This window comes from Sarcophilus harrisii, chromosome 3 (genome assembly GCF_902635505.1).
Source record: "Sarcophilus harrisii chromosome 3, mSarHar1.11, whole genome shotgun sequence".
In the NCBI taxonomy this organism is placed as follows: Eukaryota; Metazoa; Chordata; class Mammalia; order Dasyuromorphia; family Dasyuridae; genus Sarcophilus; species Sarcophilus harrisii.
In genome coordinates this window covers 479,861,746-479,887,560 of record NC_045428.1, presented here as the reverse complement: position 1 = coordinate 479,887,560, position 25,815 = coordinate 479,861,746, and the positions used below count along the sequence as shown (strand labels likewise).

Genomic DNA, 25,815 nt, shown 5'->3' with positions numbered 1-25,815 from the left:
CTTCTGACCACTAGTTCCCTCAATTTGCCTTCCATTCTTCCTTATTTTCTGCCAATTTCTCCTCTTCCCTTATATTTCTCTTTTCCTACATTTCTACAGGGTGAGATTAATATCTAAACCAACTATATATGTATATTTCATCTTTGAGCCAAATCTGATGAAAGTAAAGTTGAAACAGAACTTACTCTAAGCCTTCTTTTCCTCTATTGTAACAGTTGTTTTTTTTTTTTTTATTATTTCTTCATGCAACATAATTTACTCCATTCTGAGTACATTTAATTTCCTCTACTCTGAGTACAATAATTTTTCACCTTTTATTGCTTTATACCATCATATCTAAGTCAATTAATACCCACCACCTTTGTCTATGTATACTCCTTTTAATTTCTCTCATAAGCAAACAGTACTTAATAGTTAAAAGTATCATATTCTCAATTAAGGATGTGAATAGTTTGATTTATCAAATTATATTTTCCCTTTAAAATATTTACAACCCTGAATAGGAAAAGAGCAAATGGAAGCTAATGACTGTATGAGAAATTAAGAAACAATAAAACAAAATCAGAAGAATGAATAAAGAGAAGACAATGTATAATCTCTCCCTAAGAAAACAACTGACATAAAATAGATGCAAGAGAAATAAGTTTTTTTTAATTATTGGACTACCTAAAAGTCATGAGGGGGAAAAAACCTAGACATAACTTTCAAGAAATTATCAAGGAAGTTGGATTTTTAAATTAAGGAAAATATCCTTACAATTTTTATTTTTATTGCTTTCTTTTTTTCCTGTTATATAGGTATATTAATTTTTTAATATGCATGTCTTTATAAGTCATGTTGGAAGAGAAAACTGAGAACAAAAAAGAAAAAAAACTATGACAGAAAAAAAGAAAAGGAAAAATAAATGAATAAAGCTTGTGATGATTTATATTCATTCTCCATAGTTTTCTCTCTGACTGCAGATGGGATTATCTATTCAAAGTAGGATTTATAGAGGAACTCTATAGATTTGAGATGAGTATTTGTGATGGGAAAGTCAAATGGCAAGCAGAAGCAGTGTGGGGTGCAATAAAAATAATCTTTGATACTGAGTTTGAAATCCAGGATTTCATTCCCAGTTCTTCCTTAGATGACCTTGAATAAGTCACCTTTTTATGGATTCTTTCCTTTTTTGCTTGATGAGAGGTTTCTTCTAAAAGACATTTGATATCATTTTCTTCTCTAGCATACTGTGACCCAAGATACTACCATTTGGAGGTTTAATTCTGTTAATTGTTAAAGCTTGACTAGGGTAAAATTTATCATGATTTAATAGTAAATGTGCTGAAGACATAGACTGGTTTGATTTAGTGTCTAAAATAAAAAAAAAATTAAAATCTGCTTGCATGAAGTTGCATGCATCTCCCAGAAACAATTTCTAATTTTTCTACTTTTGTTTGAAGATAGAAAATGGACTTTAATTCTCCCTTCTGCTAAGAAAAGAAAAAAGCTACATTCTAGAAACCTGGGAGCCAGATTCTGCTCATCTGGCAAAGAGTAATAAAATATTTTGATAACTATTTTAATCATTTCACTGCACCTCCTTCCTTCTCTGAATATGAGTAGCAAGTATAATCACTTTCAGTTTCACTCAGTATCCGTGAATTGCAAGAGCCATGGCTGGTAAGTGGGGTGTTTTAAGTTCATATCAGAGGGTGTTGTGAGAGTTCTTATTGAGCTGCTTTTTTATTGGTGGGGTTAGGATTCAGGGTAGCAAGAAACAGGTGGGATGGGATGATTTCAAAGTTTTAATTTTTTTTTGAAGTTTTTACTTTTTAAAGTTTGAACTCTCCTTACACTATTTTTATGCTGGGGGATGAGAACAAGAATCCAGGAGCTAGTTTTCAGTTTCAACCTTCTTAAAAGATATAATGAAGTTAAATAACATGGTTTTATGTTGATTCTTAATGCTTTTTCCCCCTGTTTCCTTCTGAACAAAATTTCTTTCTTCCTTTTTTGAACTTTCTTTTACTGCTTTTCAAAAGTATGACTAAGTTACAGCAACTGTCTTCCTGTAGCTTTATAGAAACATATTACAATAGAGCTAGAATGGATACTGGAAATCATTTTGTCTGAAACTCTTGATTGAGAGGAAAGTCCTAGATGGAGGAAGTTACCCAGAATCATCTAGAAATAGCTGACAGTATCAGAAAGTAGTCTGGGTTTCCTCACTCCTTGTTTGGTTTTCCTTTTCCTGAGGAAAAATGACTTTTTTTTCTAATTTGGAAAGAAAGAAAAAAAGAAAAGAAAAGAAAAAGAAATTAAGGAAGATAGACAATTAAATGTTATCCAAGGTACCTTCTTGTTGTAAAATGCATGCATCTCTTATTGTTTCTCCATAAACTCAATGTTTTATTGTCTTTTCAACAGAACAGAAGCAAAGTTTTTATCCTCTAAAGATTGTGAAATACTTTGTCAGTGACTTTGTGGATGGTGTTATTGATGACCTGATAGAGAAGAATGTTTTGAGTCCAAATGAAATAAAGGGTTTAGAAAAAGAATTTGCTATAATTATGAACCAGGGTGAGGACCTGATTGGTACACTGGATCATATAATTCAAGGAAGTAAAATTATTATGAAGAAATTGTTGCTTCCCCCGTTAGAAGCAATTTCAAGTAAGTGTCATTGACTAGCCCAAAAAGATAAATAATCATGCTTTTCCTTTCTTACTCAGGGATTCTAAAATGTTTTTATTTGATGAACAGCTTTGGTAGTATAAACTTTTTAAAGCAATATAGTAAGTAATGAAATACTAAATATCAGTTATATATTAGCAACAATAAAAAATATATACAATGTTGTCCTCACCCATATTCATGAACTCCAGATTAAAAATCCCTGTTCTAATTAGTATATATAAAAACAAACAAAAATAAACAAGCAAAATACCTTGGAAAAAATCTAGTCTTTGTCTCAATCCAGTCAGCATGGGTAACATGGGTTAACTCCATTCTGGAGACTATTCAAATCAATATCTGGAAGGACTTGCTTGTTTCAAAATCTATTCTCTGGCCAATTAGCAAATAGATCTTCCTAAAATATAGGTCTAACCAAATCATTCCCCATTCTCCCATTCAATAAACTCCAAAGGTCCTCTATCATCTCATTGATCAAATGCAAATCTTGTTTTTGGCTTTCAAAGTCCTTCCTAACCTCTCATCTTCTTTCATGTCCTTTCTTTTTCAGTTTTATTCTACTCCATGCATTCTGTTTTGGTAATACTGGCTACTTTACTGTATCTCACACGTGGAATACTCCATCTTCTATTTTGAATATTTTCTCTGAGCATCTCCCATGATTAGAAAGTTTTCTCTCAGTCTCCTAAATTCTCTGGATTCCTTGAAAGCACAAGCAAAAGTCTCATGTGCAAGTTGCCATTTCCTATTCTTTCTTAATTTTATTATTGTTATGGAAGGAAATGAGAAACTACTCTAGAATCTTGGCTAAGGGAAACTCCAAAAATGAGTTTACAGAATGTCAGACATGACTGAAAAGACAATACAACAATAAAAGTCCTCTTTAATTTTAGTGCCTTAGATCTGAGACAATTCACAATTTATTTGACTATATCATGGTACCCCAATTAGACTGTAAAGTCCTTGATGGAAAAGATTGTCTTTTGCCTTTCTTGTATTCCCAGTTTAGCATAATAGATGGTATATAGTTTGTATGTAACAAATGATACTTTACTGACACTTCAGAAGTAGAATTCACATTTTCACTGCCCATCCTTCATGTCTGCAATCTTCTCTCTACTGTTTTTCTTCAAATTCCAGGTAAAATTTCCCATCTTTTATGAAAAGCTTTTCCTGCTTCACTCTCAAGAATAGACCCTTCTCTTAGTTGATTTCCTCCAATTTTTCCTGTCTATATCTTATTTTTCCATAATTCTTTTAACATTTTCTGTGTCATTAGATTGTGAATTCCTTGAGAGAAGGGACACATTTGCATTTCTTTGTATCTCCAAGTGCTTAGAACAGGCTAGGTACATTGCAAACACTTAATAAACATTTATTTACCAATTGTTGTATACAGTGCTTCAATCAGTCCCAAGGCTTTCCAGTACTTTTCTATCTCTAAAGGGAAATTTCTATTAATTCAACTTTAAATCACATCTTTATGTCAAGCCTTCTGTTCTCATATTCATCTACTCTATTTGGAACACTTAGGATTACTAGATTTATTAAAGATCCCAAAAGGACTCAGCCTAATGATATTAGTCCAGTATTGGAAGCGTTCATTGATCATTCATCTTTTCCTTCTGTAGCTACAAGCCTTCTAAAACTAAGCCTTCTAAAGTTTGTCAACTTTAGATCAATAGGTTTGGAGAGGAGGAAATATTTATAATACTTATATTCATTATTTAGCACAATTTAACTATGACTCAGGCCCAGTGATAAAGTTTTTTGATGTCAGCCAGCTATTGGGACGAGAGTTAAAGATGAGAAATATTGTGATGAATGAGAAAGGAATATTTTCTTTGCATTTTTCTAAGTTGTGCCTATTTCACTAGTGTGTTTGAATTCTTTTTTGTTTGTTTTGTATGTTTTTAAAATTTATTTTATTTTAAAAAAAGAATAAGAAAAAATAAAAATAAAAAAGGAATTGTCATGTGCTCAGAAGAATATTAGGGAGGAATCAAAAATATATAAAAACAAATTCCTAGTTCAAGAAAGTATATAGTAGAAGAAATTATTTTCATTAGTGTTCTTTTTTTTTTTTTTACTTCCTGGTAAATTTTTCTTTTGTTCTCTGTTCACCTTTTTTTACTTTACTTCTCTTTTCTCCCTTTTATCCCCCTCAAAGGGATATATTTATGTATGCATATGTATATATATATATATATATAATATATACACATACAAACATATACGTGTGTATACATACATATACATACACACAAACCCTGCTCCTCCACACATACATATACACATACATATGTTCTCTATTCCTGCTGACTCTTTGCTTTGATTCTGCTCCTTAACTTTTGTTGCTTTACTTAACCTTCCTCCTCACCCATGGATCGCTCCCTTGTTTTTTTTTTTTTTTTTGTTTGTTTGTTTTTTTTGTTTTTTTTTTCTCCCTAACTCTTTTCTTCCCTGTACCCTCGTTCCTCCCCCCTTATTTCTTTTTTGGAGGGTACTATACTTTTCATGATATATATGTAGTGTTGCCTACTTAACCCATCCCTGACGTTTTAAGAAATGAGCCCTCCTCCTTCCTCTAATGCCTCTGTGTCTATTCTTCCTGTGCATCTCATTTGTATAATATAATTACTATTTTTACCTTAACTATGCCCTAGTTCTTGCATTTGAGCTACCATATTGTTGATGTCAATTTTAAACTTATAGTATTAAACCATAATACCATAAGTATTGAAGTAGTGAATTACATGGATATTTCCCATGTAAAAATAATAAACAATTTGTCCATGTTGAATTGATTGAAATTGAACTTTGGTATTGACTCAAATATCTTAAATTTTCTATAAGTTTGGGTTTAGTTGATAGAAAGTCCTAAAAATTTGCAAGTTCATTCAATGTTCACTTTTTTTTATTCAAATATTATACATAATTTTGCTGGATGTGACATTTTTGGCCACAGGCCTAGTTATTTTGATAGTCAGTAGATATGATTACAGAACCTGCAATTTTTATTGTGGCCCTTGCATAGTCCTGTAATATTCTAATTGTAACTCCAGTATATTTGAATTTTTTTTTCTTGGTTTTTTTGTTTTTTGGTTTTTTGCAAAATTTTCTTTTTGATCTGGGAAATATAGATTATTTTGTGACAGGTATCATTTATGGTGTGAACAGGGCCCTTCCTTCATTATTCAAAATGGAATATATTCCTCCACTTGGGTTCCCAAATAAGATAATTTCCTCAGTTTTATCCTGCTGCTACTTGAGCAGCATTTTTCATCTCCTTTTATATTTCATACCAGTCTTAAAAAAAAAAAAAAAAAAAAAAAAAACTGCTTCCTTATTTACTAACCAAGAATATCCTCACATCCAATATGAGCTTGGATTTCAAAAAACCTCTATGGCTTCCAAGTCAGTCACAAGTTTGAGAGTAGTTAATTTATAGTGTAGTTTAAGAATATATTGGTACAAAGCAAATACTATTCTTCAGAAGAATGTGAAACATTCATTTTCTTTCATTCATTCTCCTTTAGGAAATCAAAGTGAAAACAAAGCTTTGGTTCCTTCCCACCAGTCAAAGACAATGGATCATATTTTATCAGGTAACAATATCTTAAAATAAGAGTTGTTGTAACATGGCAGAGATGCCATGATCCTTGCAGAATTATAAAATGAACCCAAGGGTATTAAGCAGAATTATCCTTAAAGAAGTAGTAAGAAATGATAGAAAAAGTCTTGAAATAGAGTTCAGAACATGAGTTTGAATCATTTCTTCCTCTTCCTACTCTATGTATTTGTGTAAATATTTTAAAACAAAACAGGTTGGGCGGAGCCAAGATGGCGGAGAAGACACAGGCGACTTTCTAAGCTCTTCTCTTACCCTCTTTATCAATATTATATCGAGCCTCAAAAATAGTCTTGACTGCTACAATTCGTAAAGATAAGAAGTAGAACAACTCACCAGCGGAAGAAAATCTGCAGTCTCGCCAAAAAAAGGTTGGTTCCGGGGCCAGGGGGGAGATCGGCGCAGACAGGGAGAGAAATTAGGTTCCGAGGAGAGTCTCAAACCGAAAGTGAAAGCACAGATCTCAGCACAAGCGCACAGCCCCAACCCGCAGTACGGGCTTTTCCTTGGGGCAGTTGTGATCCTGCACGGCAGGAGGACACAGCCCGGGTTAGCCTCCAATCTGTGCAGTGGGGAGCTCTGCTTGGGGCCACAGAGCTTTTCCAGGGCCGATTTGCATCAGGCAGAGACGCTAGGCAGAGTTTTCGGCGGTCTGCGGTCAGCTGCTAATACTCACAGTCCCACAAGAGGCTCTGGCCTGGGGCAGTGACACTTTCACACCTTAGTCTCTAGCCAGGGCAATGGATAACCCACACAGCCCTAATGGGCACTTCAATAGCTCGGCCAGTGCTGAATCCACCTCCTGTTGGGGGAAGGGAAAACTCTCACTCAGAGCACTCCCATACCTCTAGCCGGAAATCGATTTACATCTCTCCCTGCTCTGCAGAGGAAGCTGGTAACCCCCTTGCCTAGGAGACATACCCTAAAGGCTATAAAACATGAATAAAAAAGATGAAAAGAACGATCAACAGCTTCTATGCAGAAAAAGAGCAGGTCAGCAAACCTGAAGAGACCTCAAACAGCAAAAATGCATCAGACTGTCATCCTTTACATGATGCTCTCATAGAAGAGACCATTAAAAGTCTCAAAAGAGAGTTAGAAGATAAATGGGGAAAAGGAAAGAGAAGCCTTTACAAGAGAGCAACAACTTCCTGAAATACGAATTGGAAAAGTTAAAAAATTCCCAGGAAGTGCAGGGAAACAAAATTGGTGAATTGGAAAAAATAAAGAATTCACTAGAAAGTAGGATCTGTGAATTGGAAAAGACAAAGAACACTCAAGAAAGTAGGATCTGTGAATTGGAAAAAGAAAATAATTCACTAAAAAAATTAGTGAAATGGAAAAAATTTCAAGACCAAAACAATACATTTAAAAACTCAATTGGACATATACAGAAAGAAGTAAAAAAAGCTAATGAAGAAAATAATTCTTTAAAAATTAGAACTGAACAAATAGAAACTAATGATTCATCATTGAGACAGCAAGAATCAGTCAAGCAAAAACAAAAAAATGACAAACTGAAAAACCATGAATTATCTACTTGCAAAACGACAGACTTGGAAAATAGATCTAGGAGAGATAATCTGAGGATTATTGACTTTCCAAAACTATGATGAAAAAAAGAGCCTAGATGCTATTTTACAAGAAATCATCAAAGAGAATTGCCCAGATGTAATAGAATCAGAAGGTAAAATAGGCATTGAAAGAATTCATCGAACACCTTCTGAAAGAAACCCTAAAATAAAAACCCCAAGGAATATTGTGGCCAAATTTCAGAATTATCAGATTAAGGAAAAAATTTTACAAGCAGCAAAAAAAAACATTAAAATACTGAGGTGCCACAATAAGGATCACCCAAGATCTGGCTGTCTCTACCTTAAAGGAAAGCAGGGCCTGGAATGATATTCCAAAAGACACAAAAACTTGGGATGCAGCCAAGAATAAACTACCCAGCTAAGCTGAGCATTTTCTTCCAGGGAAGAAGATGGACATTTAATGAAACAAATGAATTCCATTTGTTTCTGAAGAAAAAACCAGAACTAAACAAAAAATTTGATCTCCAACCATAGAACTCAAGAGATGCAGAAAAGGTAAAAATAACTCTTGAGAATTGTATTTCTGTTGTGATATACAAAAAGAATACATGTATAATTTGATTGTACTGATATAACATAAAAGGGAAGTAGATATGGAAAAGGGATGATGGCAGAATAAGGTGGGAAGGAGGGATAAAAAGAGGGAAACCACATCCCACAAAGAAGCAAAGGAAACTTATCATATCTGAGGGAATTTAGAGAGGGGGAGGAACATTGTGTGAATCTTACTCTCATCAGAGTTGGCTCAAAGAAAAAATAATTGACATTTGATTTAGAGAAAATTCTCTCTCGCCTCATTAAAAACGGGGGAGGGAAAAGGAAAAGAAAAAGAGTAATACGGGAAGGAAGGGAGAAAGACCCAAAGGGGGAGGGAGGGATTATAAAGAGGATAAGCATTGTGATACAAAGAGGGGTACATAAGTTTAAAAGGGGAAAGAGGGTTGGGGGAGGCAAGAATAAGTAAAGCATAATCTGGGGGTATTAGGATGGCAGGAAATACAGATTTAGTAATTCTAACCATAAATGTGAATGGGATGAACTCCCCATAAAGAGGGAGGCAGATAGCAGACTGGATCAAAAGTCAGAACCCTACAATATGTTGTTTAAAGAAACACATTTAAAGCAGGGAGATACATATAGAGTAAAGGTAAAAGGCTGGAGCAAAATCTATTATGCTTTAGGTGAAGTCAAAAAGCAGGGTAGCATCTTTATCTCAGATCAAGCAAAAGTAAATTTGATCTAATTAAAAGAGATAAGGAAGGAAACTACATCCTGCTAAAGGGTAGCATAAACAACGAAGCAATATCAATATTAAACATATATGCACCAAGTGGTATGGCATCCAACTTCCTATAGGAGAAGTTAAGAGTGTTGCAAGAAGAAATAGACAACAAAACTGTAATAGTAGGAGATCTCAACCTTGCACTCTCAGAATTAGACAAATCAAACCACAAAACACATAAGAAAGAAATTGAAGAAGTAAATAGAATATTAGAAAAATTAGGTATGTTGGATCTTTGGAGAAAATTGAATGGAGATAGAAAGGAATATACTTTCTTCTCAGCACTTCATGAAACCTATTCAAAAATTGACCATATATTAGGACATAAAGACCTCAAAATTAAATGCAAGAAAGCAGAAATAGTAAATGCTTTCTTTTCAGATCATGATGCAATAAAAACTACATTCAACATAAAAGTTAGGGGGAAATAGACCAAAAAGTAATTGAAACTAAACAATCTCATCTTAAAGAATGATTGGGTGAAGCAGCAAATTATAGATACAATTAATAATTTCACTCAAGATAATGACAATGATGAGACATCATACCAAAATTTGTGGGATGCAGCCAAAGCTGTAATAAGAGGGAATTTTATATCCTTAGAGGCTTACTTGAATAAAACAGAGAAAGAAAAGATTAATGAATTGGGCTTGCAACTAAAAAACTAAAAAAGACCAAATTAAAAACCCCCAATCAAATACTAAATTGGAAATTCTAAAATTAAAAGGAGAAATTAAAAATATTGAAAGTAAAACAACTATTGAACTAATTAATAAAACTAAGAGTTGGTTCTATGAAAAAGCCAATAAAATAGATAAGCCTTTGGTAAATCTGATTAGAAAAAGGAGAGAGGAAAATGAAATTAGTAGTCTTAAAAATGAAAAGGGAGAACTTTCCACCAATGAAGAGGAAATTAGAGAAATAATAAGGAGTTATTTTGCTCAACTTTATGCCAATAAATTTGATAACCTAAGTGAAATGGATGACTACCTCCAAAATATAGACTTCCTAGACTAACAGAGGAGGAAGTAAATTGTTGAATAGTCCCATTTGAGAAAAAAAAAAGAACAGGCAATTAAACAACTCCCTAAGAAAAAACCCTAGGACCAGATGGATTTATATGGACTTTACCAAACATTTAAAGAACAATTGGCCCCAATGCTATAAAATTATTTGATAAAATAGGGAATGAAGGAGTCCTACCAAATTCCTTCTATGACACAGACATGGTAATTGATACCTAAACCAGGTAGGCTGAAAACAGAGAAAGAAAATTATAGACCAATCACCCTAATGAATATTGATGCTAAAATCTTAAATAAGATATTAGCAAAAAGACTACAGAAAATCATCTCCAAGATAATACACTATGATCAAGTAGGATTTATACCAGGAATGCAGGGCTGGTTCAATATAAGGAAAACTATCAATATAATTGGCCATGTTAATAACCAAATTAACAAAACCATGTGATCATCTCAATAGATGCAGAAAAAATCATTTGATAAAATCCAACATCCATTCCTATTAAAAACACTTGAGAGTATAGTAATAAATGGACTTTTCCTTAAAATAATCAGCAGCATCTATTTAAAACCATCAGTAAGCATCATATGTAATGGAGACAAACTGCTACCATTCCCAATAAGATCTGGGGAAACAAGGTTGCCCATATCACCGTTACTATTTAATATTGGTTAGAAACGCTAGCTATAGTAATAAGAGCTGAGAAAGAGATTAAAGGAATAAGAATAGGAAATGAGGAAACCAAATTATCACTTTTGCGATGACATGATGGTATACTTAGAGAACCCCAGAGATTCTGCCAAAAGTTATTAGAAATAATCCATAACTTTAGCAAAGTTGCTGATTATAAAATAAACCCACATAAGTCATCAACATTCTTATATATCACTAACAAAATCCAACAGTCAGAGTTACAAAGAGAAATTCCATTTAAAGTAACTACTGATAATATAAAATGTTTAGGAATCTATCTGCCAAGGGAAAATCAGAAACTTTATGAGCAAAATTACAGACCACTTTTCAAACAAATTAAGTCTGATCTAACCAATTGGAAAAATATTAAATGCTCTTGGATAAGGCGAGCAAATATAATAAAGATGACAATATTACCTAAACTAATCTATTTATTTAGCGCTATACCAATCAGACTCCCAAAAACTATTTTAATGACCTAGAAAAAAAGCAACAAAGGTCATATGGAAAAACAAAAAGGTCAAGAATTTCAAGGGAATTAGTGAAAAAAAAATCAAATGAAAGTGGCTTTAGCTTGTACCAGATCTAAAATTATATTATAGAGCAGCAGTTACCAAAACTATTTGGATATGGCTAAGGAATAGATTAGTTGATCAGTGAATAGGATTTGTCTAAGGATAAAACAGTCAACAAATATAGCAACCTTAGTCTTTGATAAACCCAAAGACCCCAGTTTTGGGATAAGAACTTACTGTTTGATAAAAATTGCTGGGAAAATTGGAAACTAATATGGCAGTAACTAGGCATTGATCCATACTTAACGCCATACACCAAGATAAGGTCAAAATGGGTTCATGACCTAGGCATAAAGAATGAAATTATTAATAAATTAGAGGAACAGAGGATAGTTTACCTCTCAGACCTGTGGAAGGGGAAGGTCTTTATGACCAAAGCAGAACTAGAGATCATTACTGATCACAAAATACAAAATTTGGATTTTACCAAACTGAAAAGTTTTTGTACAAACAAAACTAATGCAGACAAGATTAGAAGGGAAGCAATAAATTGGGAAAATATTTTTACAGTCAAAGGTTCTGATAAAGGCCTCATTTCCAAAATATATAGAGAATTAACTCTAATTTATAAAAAATCAAGCCATTCTCCAATTGAAAAATGGTCAAAGGATATGAACAGACAATTCTCAGATGAAGAAATTGATACTATTTCTAGTCATATGAAAATATGCTCCAAGTCATTATTAATCAGAGAAATGCAAATTAAAACAACTCTAAAATACTACTACACACCTGTCAGATTGGCTAAAATTACAGGAAAAAATAATGATGATTGTTGGAGGGGATGCGGGAAAACTGGGACACTGATGCATTGTTGGTGGAGTTGTGAACGAATCCAACCATTTTGGAGAGTAGTTTGAACTATGCTCAAAAGTTTATCAAACTGTGCATACCCTTTGATCCAGATGTTATTACTGGATTATATCCCAAAGAGATTATAAAGAAGGGAAAAGGGACCTGTATGTGCATGAATGTTTGTGGCAGCCCTTTTGTAGTGGCTAAAACTGAAACTGAATGGATGTCCATCAGTTGGAGAATGGCTGAATAAATTGTGGTATATGAATATTATGGAATATTACTGTTCTGTAAGAAATGACCAACAGGATGATTTCCTAGAAAGGCCTGAGAGACTTATAATTTGAACTGATGCTGGAGTGAAATGAGCAGGACCAGGAGATCATTATATACTTCAAACAAAATACTAGATGATGACCAGTTCTGATGGACCAGGCCATCCTCAGCAATGAGATCAACCAAATCATTCTCTAATGGAGCAGTAATGAACTGAACTAGCTATGCCCTAGAAAAGAACTTGAGATGACTAAAACCATTACATTGAATTCCTAATCCCTATATTTATGCACACCTGCATTTTTTATTTCCTTCACAAGCTAATTGTACAATATTTCAGAGTCTGATTCTTTTTGTACAGCAAAATAACGTTTTGGTCATGTATACTTATTGTGTATCTAAGTTATATTTTAATATATTTAACATCTACTGGTCATCCTGCCATCTAGGGGAGGGGGTGGGGTGGTAAGAGGTGAAAAATTGGAACAAGAGGTTTGGCAATTGTTAATGCTGTAAAGTTACCCATTTATATATCCTGTAAATAAAAGGCTATTAAATTAAAAAAAAAAAAAACAGGTTTCAGATGTCTCACTTGTAAAAGAAAACAAATGATTTTAATCCTGCCCTTTCTCTCACACTCATTGAGCAGATAAGATATTGGTAAGGTCATTACTTTGGAAAGTGGGAAATATTGAATGAATACATGGTTTTACTATTAATCTAGGTGGCTCCATATATGGAACTGTGGACTTAGAAAGACTTGTGTTCAAATCCAACTTCAGACCCTTACTAGCTGTGTGAAATGAGGCAAGTCACTGTACTCTGTTTACCTTAGTTTTTCATTTATAAAATTCCATTATCTTTTTATCATTTCAGTCTTTGCCAAGAAAACTGCAAATAGGCTCATAAAGAATTGGACACAGCTGAAATGACTGAACAACAATAGTTCAAAGACATAGAGTTCCTTTTCCACAAACACAAGAAAGAGTTTGGGGAAGGATAGTGGAAATACTTTCCAGATACCACCTAAGAAAAACTACTTCCATCTTGAATAGGGCAATAACAGAGAGGCTGAGAGGTATTCTTTTCTCTGGGTCTTTATCTATTGTCCTAGAAACATTCTTTTTTCCCCAAATTACTTCAAATTTGTGCTACAGAAAGTCCTAGTCTAATAACAATTTAAGATTTAGCATTTGTAAGTGATTTTAGAAAGTCACTTCAATCCAATACTTTTCACTTGAAGAAAGATACTGAGACACAAATTAAGAAAGTTATATATGAGAGCCTGTGCCATCAGAAAGAAAACATCAATCCTTACCCATAACCTATACTGAATACTCCTAAAAATCATTTTTCCATTCTCTGGAATGATTTTATTTTTATCTCAAAAGATACTAGATTCAATATTTCTTGCTTCAACAATCAAATCAAATTAATATTTTTTGCTTTTCTAGTCCTTCAGAACATATGTGATTCTCCAGAATCCTTCCAAAGTTACCAAAAGAGACTCAGCAGCACTATCCTTAATTTCTTTAAGAAGCTTGGTATGTCATTTTTTGTTTTAAATAATTCAAATTATTGAGATCATGAATCTGTTACAATTTCTCCTTGATATTTTTGGGGGGGCAGCCCTCCATGTTGTGTATTTCCATTTTTTGCTCAGTTTAAAAATTGATCAACTTGGAAAAGATAGAAAAACCAAAATAATCTCTTTTAGAATTTTACTGTCCCCTAATTTCATGATTCCATCTTCCCTCAGAAGTCCCCAGTCTTTTTTACTCTACCTTAATTTAAAAAATAAAACAAATTTTAAAAAATTTCTTTTTTGATCCTGGCCTTTTTGCTTAAGTTTTTACTCATTTGGGGATTCAATGCTCTTAACATTATTCTTTGACAGAGTGACCAATGTTTGAATTTCAGGAGAGATGACAAGTAGCCAAGTCTGTTTAGAGCAGAATTTTTCTGATACAGTAGCATTTGAAAAGTAAGACTAAAATATTGGAAAGAGATCAGATTTGGGGTAGCTATGAAAACAAAATAAGGAGTTTCGATCTTATGCAAGAAATAAATTACAATTTAACAAGAGAGTGGGATGACAAAACCAGTCTTTGTAAGACTAAGCTGGAAGTAAGGCTCAACATAGGTTGCAGTCAGAATCAGATATGCCATTTAGGATATTCCATTTATTGTTGAAGTATCAGATGATAAGAACCTATACATTATTCTGATAACAATAGAGAAAATTAACAAGAGGGATGGATTTGTGGGACATTGCCAAAATTGAATCAAAAGAAATTTGCAATTGTCATAGGATACAGAAGGAAACATTATGTCAGCACCAGAAGGCCACTGAAGCTTGGGGGCTAAGGGATTCAGAAATTGGGCATTCAGAAGAAATATATGATGATTTAGAATTCAGATTTTTAAATGTTTTTCCCAAAAAAAACTTGTATTACTTTTCTCAGCTGTCTTTTTAACTGATTTTCCTTCCCAAAATGACAGCGCATAAGTGCATAGAGCCAGGAAGAAGTTCATAGTAAAAAAAAAAATAGTCTTCATTAGATGTTCTTTCTTCTAGATAATAATGCAATAAAGGCTCCTGTAGGCTCAAACCAGGTCAAACTTTGCAGACCAGATTTCTACCATGGGCTGAAGGAAGCAAAGGAAGAAGAGGTATATTCACAAGTGTAAAACATATATATGACTTTTTGTTCTCTTTATACAAAACTTTTAATCATTCTAAATAAAAATATATTTTAAAAAGAAATATAGGGTGGGAATTAGAAAGAGTCTAGAAGCAGACTATGAGAAGAACAATTAATAAATTGAACAGAGAAGAGGTGAAAAGTGTTTGAACAAAGGGAGTGGATTTCAGGGAAAAAAAAAGTAATGTTAAATATTCTTTAGGTATTAAGCACAGTTGAGGATCTCTGACTAGTAGGGTTTGTGGTAGTCAGTTCTATAGAGACAATGGAATCCTTGGGATATGATGAGGTCTCCAAGAGTTAGAAAGAATTAGGGGTCAGAACAAAGATGTGGGAAAACCTATGTTTAGAAGCTGGGTAATAAATGATCATCTATTCGGTGAAGATGAAAAAAATAGCCACCCTAGTAAATAAAGAAAACTAAGATAGTAATACATTGAAAATAGATATTTGGAATATATTCAAAGGTAGAAAACAGGGTAAAAGAAAGGAAGTACTTCAACAATCTGAACAAAAACACGAAAATTATAAAACAAAAGTTATGATCAAAGAACAACTAGTAGTCCAAAATTTTCATCATTTGGCATATGTAATAGAAAAATAAGAGAAAGATATAACATTTTATGTTTTAAATATTTGAAGACAATTCCTAATAAAGTACCCAAAGACAACTAGTTTTAACTGTTTTGAGCATTAAATTAATACTTTCATCTATGCTATGGACTAATAGAGAAGGATATGATCAGTTAATTCTCTATATATTTCTTCCAGATATATCCAATAATGGAGAAGGGAAACCGTGTACGTCTAGCTCTCATTATCTGTAATATTATGTTTGACTACCTTGATGAACGGCATGGAGCTCACCTAGACATTTGGGAAATGTGGAAACTACTTGAAAACCTTGGATATAATGTGGTCGTTAAAACAGGCCTTACAGCTCAGGTATAGGCCATATTTTTTCCATATAAGACCCAGATCTATCTCTCTGGCTATGCCAGCAGGCAAAATCTCATGGGCCAGGGACTTTGTCATCAGATTATTAACATTTAAGACCATACAACGAAATATCATAGCATGACTTAGACAAACTCCAAAACAGTGATTTAGTGGGCCTTCTATTTAGAGGAATAACTTATTGAGATGCTATTTTCTTTCTAGTATTGACTTTAACTGCTTCTAAAAGATGCAATCTTCATTTTGCTCCCTACATATTTATCTCTCTTGTAAGAATCTTATTATAGCAATGCAAATTTGCCTATCCACTATCTTCATTTCTCCTGATGTTTTCAGGATTTGTAATAATTTGAATGCCCAATTTATCTCTGGTGAAGGTTCTTAGTCATTAATTTTTGAATGTTCTCTCAGGAAATGGAGTCAGTGTTGAAGGAATTTGCTGATCTCCCAGATCACTGGGCCTCAGACAGCACCTTCTTAGTGTTCATGTCTCATGGAGTATTGAATGGTATCTGTGGAAAATCACATACAAAGCAACAACCAGACCTACTAGATACAGATACTATCTTCCAAATTTTCAATGATGGTAACTGCCCTAGTCTAAAAGGTAAACCCAAGGTCATCATCATCCAAGCATGCAGAGGTGGTAAGTGTTTATATATTATTCTAAATATGTTCAGACACAGAACTAGAAATCCAAAGTTATAGTCCACATTTCCCAGAGCAAACATACCAGCTATCATGTTCTTTCTAATCCCTAGAGAAATTACAGTAAACAATAATTCCACATACTATCACACAAAAGCATCACTGAGTGAGAGAGCATTATATAAACTGGTAGGTTCTAATGGACATATACTATACCATAAAGCTATATTTAAATCTAATTCAGTACTTTATTTATTCCATATCAGTAGATTCATTTTAGTTTAGATTTATAAGACTCTAAATTGATTCCCACTTCGCTAAAGAATAGGGACAAAGGTAAACAGACTTTATTGTTATATGTGTGTTCATGAACAACTCTGAATAATAACTGTGGCAGCACTGATGGGAGGAGAGGAATAACTGATCAATCACTTTGTTTTTAGAGAATCTTGGAATCACATATGTGATGGATATGTCAGAGACTTCGACAGGCACACCTAGACAAACTTTACAAGATTACTCAAGAAGTTACTCCCTGGAACAAAAACATATGGAGAAAGGTTTCATTTTATTTTGTTCTACAACACCACGTAAGTGACTTCCAAGAGGAGAATTTTCAACTTCTTCATTAGCTCCTAACACTGCCCATTTTCCTTTATTTCTTGCTTGTTAATCTGTCTTAGATGGTCTAGAGAAAAGCATATAGCATATACCTCAGAAGGCATTAATATGTCAAAAATAAAAAATGGATATTTTGCATCTTGTTTTTGTTTGCACTTTAAGTAACAATGTTAATTTTTAAAAGTGCACTTCAGTTTTGGTTCCTTTGATCTGATGAATAAAATTAGATATCCATTTCACTTGAAAATAAATAAATTACAAACTGTAGATATATATCTTAATGAAATGGGAGCACACTGAAATAAATTAAAATAAGGTACAGTTAGTAAATATTTGGGGTGTATGGGATATTTAGGGAGGAATTGCATCTCCAGTGTGAGGGGTTTTTGCACTCTTTTCAAGACTGCTTATTCACCTTTGGTGTCTACCTGTCACCCAACTATTACCCATGGCTTCAAGAAGCTGTAGCTTGTACAGTAGATATATCTCATTCAAACTATCTTGATAGATGGACTAAACCAGGTAGCTAACTCAGAAGTCAGAAACTTCAGTGAGTTACAAGGATGTCTACAACAGATATGTAAAGGCTTTCTCTGGCAGAAGGGGCAGATAAGAACAGTTTGCTCCAAGGATGATGAAGGTGCCTGAAGCAAGCATTGTAGAGTATGTAGAGCTGGGTCGGACCCCAGAGATTCCACAATCATCTATTGAATCCTAAGTCATCTCCATTCATCTTGACTTTTGTCTTGCCACTGGATTTTGATGACTCTGGAAGAGAGAGACTGATAGCTTTCTCAATATTCTGTGTCACTTAAGTCCAATTCACATGCAAGCTAGGATATTTTTCATAATGTCAGTGATTTACTTCTGCAATGAAGGACAAACAACAGCAGCAGCAGCAATAATGAGAACAACAATATTGTGGTTATACAATTATAAGAACTTTATTCCGTTAGTGATATCTAATTAATTCTTGCCTTCCCCCACAATTGGGCCAGAGATAGATTTAAATTAAAGGCATTCCAAGAATTCTGTGGCTCTTCTCAGAGCACAGGTCCATGGCATCTGCTGATCTATTTTCACAATGATCATGTGCAGGCAGTAAATCCAACCAAGTAGGTGTACTGCACTACCTGTCTTAAATCTCATGGGTTCTTTGGCCAGTCCTAATACCTAAAATTGGATGAGGGGGAAAAGTCTCACAAAACTGTCCTTTCTTTCTATTTCTTTTAGAGAATTATAGTGAATGAATTCAGCTTCTTTGGGAGATCTTAGGATAGTCTTTCTTTGCCTCCTAATCAAACTTCCATGCTAGCAGCTCCATGAGATCTATTAATCAATGAATCAATCAGATAGTAGATATAATTTATTGATTTCCTGCTCTCTTTCTATGTAGAGAGAGCAGAAAATAGAAAAGCAAGGACCTATCCTATTCTACATGCTAATTATCTATAGAAATCGTTGGAGTAGATATTTCTTTTTCTAAATTTATTGATCTTTGTTCAAAAACTAAGTATATCTTTTATCACATATGATCTATTTGGCCTCAATTTCCACATCTAAAAAATTAGGAGGATGAGCTAAATGTCTTTTAATGTGCCTTTTATCCCTGAAACCTATGATCATATGATTTTTGTGGTAAAGTGGAAAGATTTTAAATTTTGGAATCAGAAAATCTAGGTTCAAATATCATTTTTTTTGCTTATCTCTATAACTTCAAGTAAAATATTGAACTTCCCCGGGCCTCATTTTCTACATGTGTAAAATAAAGGCTTTATATAGGATTATATCCATGATTCATTTCTAGTATACATTTATGCTCTTGCAAGTTAAATTCAGAATATATTTAAGTCAATAGAACAAGGGGTGAAAATTAGATTAAGTCCAATGTATATGAACAGAATCTTTAGGTCCTCTTTACTTTGGGGATGCATTGACCTATATTCTGTTATGACCATCGTCATAACAGGCTATCTTTTACAAAACTAGACCACTCAAGTTACAGTATTGCTACATTTATTAGCATGGGATGTAAGAGTGTTGAGGGATATGTGTATACCTAATAAAATATTTTAAGTAAAATATTTTGAAATGGACCTGAATAGCCTATCATTACAATGCATATCTCCTTGGAATTTTAAGCTTTAAAAAAAATAACTCTGTTTCCATCCTTCTTTGTTATTACTCCTTTTTAATTCTCTGTCATCTATTAGAATGCAGTGCTACAGTTCTCTTGCTTCCCATTTACTGGAGTGGTTAAGACCATCCTCCTGCTTCTATCCCAGCTTCTTCTACCACACCCACACACACATACATACACACACATGGACACATTCATCTTTCCCTTAACTCCAAATGTTTTGACTTACTTTGGCCTCTTCTTTAGTTGCAGACTTCTTATATTAATTACAAGGGGTTCAAATAATGTTATCTCTGGTATACTCTTCAAGAAATATTGAAAGCTTTTTACATTTCAGTGGGAGACAACTTTCAGGAGAGTAACTTTTAAAACAACATTTTGCTCAATAGAACCAAATGCTTTTAATAGTTAATGAACATTAGAGGAACACAGGATAGTTTACCTCTCAGACCTGTGGAAAAGGAAGGAATTTATGACCAAAGAAGAACTAGAGATCATTACTGATCACAAAATAGAAAATTTTGGTTATATCAAATTGAAAAGTTTTTGTACAAACAAAACTAATGCAGACAAGATTAGAAGGGAAGCAATAAACTGGGGAAATATTTTTACAGTCAAAAATTCTTATAAAGGCCTCATTTCCAAAATATATAGAGAATTGACTTTAATTTATAAGAAATCAAGCCATTCAATTGATAAATGGTCAAAGGATATAAATAGACAATTCTCAGACAAAGAAATTGAAACTATTTCTAGCCATATGAAAAGATGCTCCAAGTCATTATTAATCAGAGAAATGCAAATTAAGACCACTCTGAGATACCACTACACACCTGTCAAACTGGCTAGAATGACAGGAAAAGATAATGACGAATGTTGGAGGAGATGTGGGAAAACAGGGACACTGATACATTGTTGGTGCAATTGTGAATACATCCAGCCATTCTGGAGAGCAATTTGGAACTATGCTTGAAAATTATTAAACTGTGCATACCCTTTGATCCAGCTACTGGGCTTATACCCCAAAGAGATCATAAAGAAGGGAAAGGGACCTGTATGTGCATGAATGTTTGTGGCAGACCTCTTTGTAGTGACCAGAAACTGGAAACTGAATAGATGCCCATCAATTGGAGAATGGCTGAATAAATTGTGGTATATGAATATTATGGAATATTATTGTTCTGTTAGAAATGACCAACAGGATGATTTCAGAAAAGCCTGGAGAGACTTACGAACTGATGCTGAGTGAAATGAGCAGGACCAGGAGATCATTATATATTTCAACAACAATACTAGATGATGATCAATTCTGATGGACCTGGCCATCTTCAGCAATGGGATGAACCAAATCAGTCCCAATGGAGCAATAATGAACTGAACCAGCTACACCCAGCGAAAAAACTCTGGGAGATGACTAAGAACCATTACATTGAATTCCTACTCCCTATATGTTTGCCTGCCTGCATTTTGGATTTCCTTCACAGGCTAATTGTATAATATTTCAGAGTCTGATTCTTTTTGTACAGCAAAATAACGGTTTGGTCATGTATACTTATTGTGTATTTAATTTATACTTTAATATATTATTTAACATCTACTGGTCATCCTGCCATCTAGGGGTGGGGAGTGAGGGAAAGGAGGGGAAAATAGGAACAAAAGTTTTGGCAATTGTCAATGCTGTAAAATTACCCATGCATATAACTTGTAAATAAAAAGCTATTTAAAAAAATAGGTAATGAACAATAGCTAAAATGGGTTCTTGTACTCTCAATATTTATAGTCAATTGTGTTATGGAAATAATGTGATCTACTTTGGAATACTCAGTATTACCTGTTCCAACCTAACATCTTCATCAAGGATGCTCTTTTGATTTTGTATATTATGTTAAGATATATACATATTTAAATTTTTGGGTGTGTTCACAATACATATATGCAGATACATATTTATATCAATATATGAACATAGGTATGTCAGTATTCGATAATGTTCTCTTGGTAATATTATATAGTCATTTTAAGGCTTGATGTGTTTTCTACATTTATGATCTTTCCTCTCTACAAATATTCTTAAGAATTGCTCTCTCAAAAGCCTAAAAATGGAATCCTTCCTAATATAGACCTCTTCTCTGTAACATTGTTCTATTTTCCCTGCTTTCCCAACTTAGTTTTCTTCAATGATAATTTTACCTCCATTTTAACATCTAGGACTATAAGATATTAGAACTGTTCTAGTGATTCCATTGTGTTTGTTGTTGAAATGAGGTTATTATTTTTTTTAAATTGATTTCATAGTCTTTTCCCATTTCTTGTTGTTTGATTCTTTTTTTTCTTTTTTACAGTTTCACCCCTACAAGACATAAAGACATAGTGATGACTTTCCTAAATTGGTTCTTTTGACTACCTTTCTCTTGGGATAGTGTCTTAAAATATTGTACTAATATTACTTAAGAATATGGATATTTGCATATGCTTGAGGAATGATATTTTCTCAATTAATATTTGTATTGAATTCTGTAGTATTTATTTTTTTACTTTACCCAGCTAATCCAGACAGAAACAATATTAACTTTTAATTTTTCCCATCTTCTACTAAAGTGAATTTCAAGATCACAAGCTTTATGAACTCTTTTATTTTCAGATAATGTTTCATGGAGAGTTGATATATTGGGTTCTGTCTTCATCAATGAACTCATTAACTGCTTCCAAAAATATGCCTGGTGCTGTCACCTGGAGGAAGTTTTCCACAAGGTCAGTTTCTTTTTATTTGACCCATTGTAATTCCCATCCTGTTATATAGATTCTCCTCTCTTATTTATTCCATTGAGAAGCCCAAGAGGGGAGAGAGAAAATATTGGATCAAAATTTTCATTTGAGTTTCTTTCATTCTGAGTTCTGAGATAGATGTTGATTGAGGTTCCCTACACATGTAATCAAATAATAATTTATCTCAGTAGCCCCAAATTCTACTAATGAGAGTTATATCAACAATTTGAATTATTACCCTACAATAAAACAGAGGAAAATTATATAGTAACAGATTTATATTCTTATCTGTCCTATGTGTGAGTAAATATGTGGATTTTTTTGTTTTGTTTTGCCTGAAATGACCTTTCATTCCTTTTACCAAATCTCTTTCTTAGTTTTTTGATTGTTGAATTCATTTGCTTGTTTAACATCCAAATGTTATCTCTACTACTACTATGAATATCTTAATGTACTCCCTCGTCTCGAGTTTTATTTTGTTCACTGTTTTTACCAGCAATTTTTCTTTAAATTTTATTTACATCACCTCAGTATTATTTTGTCTGCCAAGAAACTGACAATGTAACTCAAGCTAACTACTTTATTAGCTTGATTAACAACATAAGAAAGTTTTCTTTGCAAAAGTTTTCTTACAAAATTCCTTTTTTTCATTGAAGGTCCAGAAATCATTTGAAATTCCAAAGAGCCTTGTCCAGATGCCCACCATAGAAAGGGTATCCATGTCAAGAGTTTTCTACCTCTTCCCAGGAATATAAAATTAAGCAATAATACCATCAATTATTAACAATTCAGGTAAGTGGTTCCGAGGGGAGAGAGCATATGTTCTCTATACAGGCTAATAATTAGAAGGCCACACTGGTGGTCAGGGCCCACCTGCCCAAACCATCTAGTACTAATCTAATAAGTTTATATTTGTCAATGATACTGGTGAACTTGTTGGCTTTAATTTATGTGAACCACTACATAGCTCTATAGATAAGAATCAGGGTAATATATCTCCAGTGTAATAATCTTATGATTACGCCTTGAATAGTAAATGACCAATATTTACATGTTATATGTATCATAGTTATAAAAATAGAGGTAAGACCATTTAATCAAGCTAGTTTTTAACAAATCCATTTAGCAGTGAATAATACTTCTTAATCAGATGACCTCTGGCCACTTTCTTTAACAACTGATTCCTAGACTGGAGCACTGATGTTTGAGGTGGTCCTTATTTCTCTTTATCTTAAATCCATACTTATTCTAATAAGGGATACAACATGTTAATAACTAAGTAGGTATGAGATATATACAGAGTCAATTGAAAGTTATCTCTAAAGGGAAGACAGTAGGTACTCAGAAGACTTCAAAAGACTTTCAGTAGAAAATTAGAATGCAATTGAGCCTTGGAGGAAATTAGGGAACATCTGAGACAAAGCTAAGGATGAAAAGAATAACAAACATAATGGGAATAATCAGAACAAAAGCACAGAAATAAAAAGAGTACCGAGTTTCAGTAATATTAAAGAGAAAACTTTAGGTGTTTCATAAGAGTGTAGATGGGAGTAAAGTATAAGTCTAGAAATGAAGAAAAGATCCAACTTGTAAAGAGTTTTAATAACAGGAGAGTTCATGTCTCGTGTAAGAAATAATAAGGAACCATCAGATTTTATTAAGAAACAAAGAAACAGTTAGAGTGATACTTTAGAAAATAATATCTCTGGCTACAGAATGGGAGTGGGAAGATACCTGATTCAAGAAGAACAAATAGAAGACTTGAAGAAAAAAATAACAGTTGATGATTATGCAGGCTTTGCCATGGTTTAATTCTGAAAACACACTTTCTTATAACTACTTTCTCTTTCTTTTATTCAGTTGATAATATGTTTTGTAATCATGAAGAACTATTATTTCCAGAACAGCATTTATGGTTGCAGAATTTTTTCAACCCACTGATATCATTATATACTTTAAAGAATGGTCACTTTCTCAAAATTATAAGAATTAAGGCCATACTTCAATGGATAATTGGAGAACTGATCAAAGGATATAAACAATATTCTGATAAAGAAACTAAAACCATTTATAGTCATATGAAAAAATGCTCTAAATCATTATTGATTAGAGAAATGCCAATTAACACAATTCTGAGGTGCCACTATACACCTCTCAGATTGGCTAAGATGACAGGAAAAAAATAGTGATAAATATTGGAGGGCATGTGGGAAAACGGGGATACTAATACATTGTTGGTGGAGTTGTGAACTGATCCCACCATTCTGGAGGGCAATTTGGAACTATGTGCAAAGGACTATCAAACAGTTTGTGTTTTTTGATCCCATTGTTTTTCTACTTCTTCCCAGGAATATAAAATTAAGCAATAATACTATAAATTATTAGTTTATAATAGAGATATCATTATCTCTATTTATATAGAGATCAATAAATAATTATTTATTGAGAGATAATAAAAAAGGAAAAAGAGCCACATGTACATAAATGTTTGTAGCAGCCATTTTTGTATTTGGAAGAAACTGGAAACTGAGTGTATGCCCATCAGTTGGAGAATGGCTGCGTAAATTATAGTATGTGAATGTTATAGAATATTATTTTTCTATAAGAAACAACAAGCAGGATGATTTCAGAGAGGCTTGGAGAGACTTACATGAACTGATGCTAATTGAAGTGAATAGAACCAGGAGAACATTGTATATAGCAACAGCAAGATTATAAAATGATCAATTCTGATGGACATGGGTCTTTTCAACAGTGAGATGATTCAGGGCAATTCCAATGGTCTTGTGATGAAGAGAGCCATCTGTACCACCCAGAGAGAGGACAGTGGGAACTGAGTATGGAATACAACATAGTATTTTCACTTTTTTGTTGGTCTTCGCTTGCATTTTGTTTTCTTTCTTATTTTTTTCTTTTTGATCTGATTTTTCTTGTGAAGCATGATAATTGTGGAAATATGTACAAAAGAATTGCACATGTTTAACATATATTGAATTACTTGCTGTCTAGAGGAGGAGGTTGGGAGAAGGGAGGGAAAAATTGGAACACAAGATTTTGCAAGGATAAATGTTGAAAATTGTCTATATGTGTTTTGGAAATAAAAAAGCTTTAATTAAAAAAAAACAAAAAGGAAAAAGGAATGACCATTTCCATTTCTGCTCTTTCATTTTTCCTTTTCCCCTCAAATCATGAAATTCTCTGTCTAAGGAGAATCCATTTCCAAATCCTATCCTAAGTTATGTGCCTTTCAAAAAATAAACTATCACAATTTAAGACCTTACTTGTATTTCTCTTTCTGGTACTTCAAAAATCTTAGTGTTAACAACACAACTGGTGACATTTGATAAATATGCTATGTTTTACTGTTTAATTGCTTTATATGAATATAACTTGAATTAGTGCTAGAGATACAACAAGAGATAAAAGACA

The 25,815-nt window shown here is 33.2% G+C and overlaps 1 protein-coding gene across 2 annotated transcripts; it reads left to right on the top strand.

The window, feature by feature from the left end:
• The first annotated feature begins 1,604 nt into the window (after positions 1 to 1,604).
• Positions 1,605 to 25,181, top strand: LOC100913862 (caspase-12-like). 2 transcript variants are annotated; one of them, XM_012546959.3, is made up of 11 exons: positions 1,605 to 1,662; positions 2,410 to 2,655; positions 6,216 to 6,284; positions 14,004 to 14,093; positions 15,128 to 15,222; positions 16,026 to 16,199; positions 16,623 to 16,857; positions 17,303 to 17,449; positions 22,262 to 22,371; positions 23,043 to 23,178; positions 25,142 to 25,181. In XM_012546959.3, exons 1-10 carry the CDS (start codon positions 1,656 to 1,658, stop codon positions 23,139 to 23,141), a joined length of 1,272 nt encoding a protein of 423 aa, XP_012402413.1. In that variant the 5' UTR covers positions 1,605 to 1,655; the 3' UTR covers positions 23,142 to 23,178; positions 25,142 to 25,181. The 2 variants fall into 2 exon arrangements, with proteins under 2 accessions (XP_012402413.1, XP_023356902.1); XM_023501134.2 differs by lacking the exon at positions 14,004 to 14,093.
• Positions 25,182 to 25,815: the final 634 nt, after the last annotated feature.

What these genes read in the sequence shown, in the direction of transcription:
- LOC100913862 (XM_012546959.3), top strand. An exon ending in AGGAAGCAAAGGAAGAAGAG is followed by an intron (nt 15,223 to 16,025) that starts GTATATTCACAA and finishes TATTTCTTCCAG; the next exon opens with ATATATCCAATAATGGAGAA. An exon ending in AAACAGGCCTTACAGCTCAG is followed by an intron (nt 16,200 to 16,622) that starts GTATAGGCCATA and finishes ATGTTCTCTCAG; the next exon opens with GAAATGGAGTCAGTGTTGAA.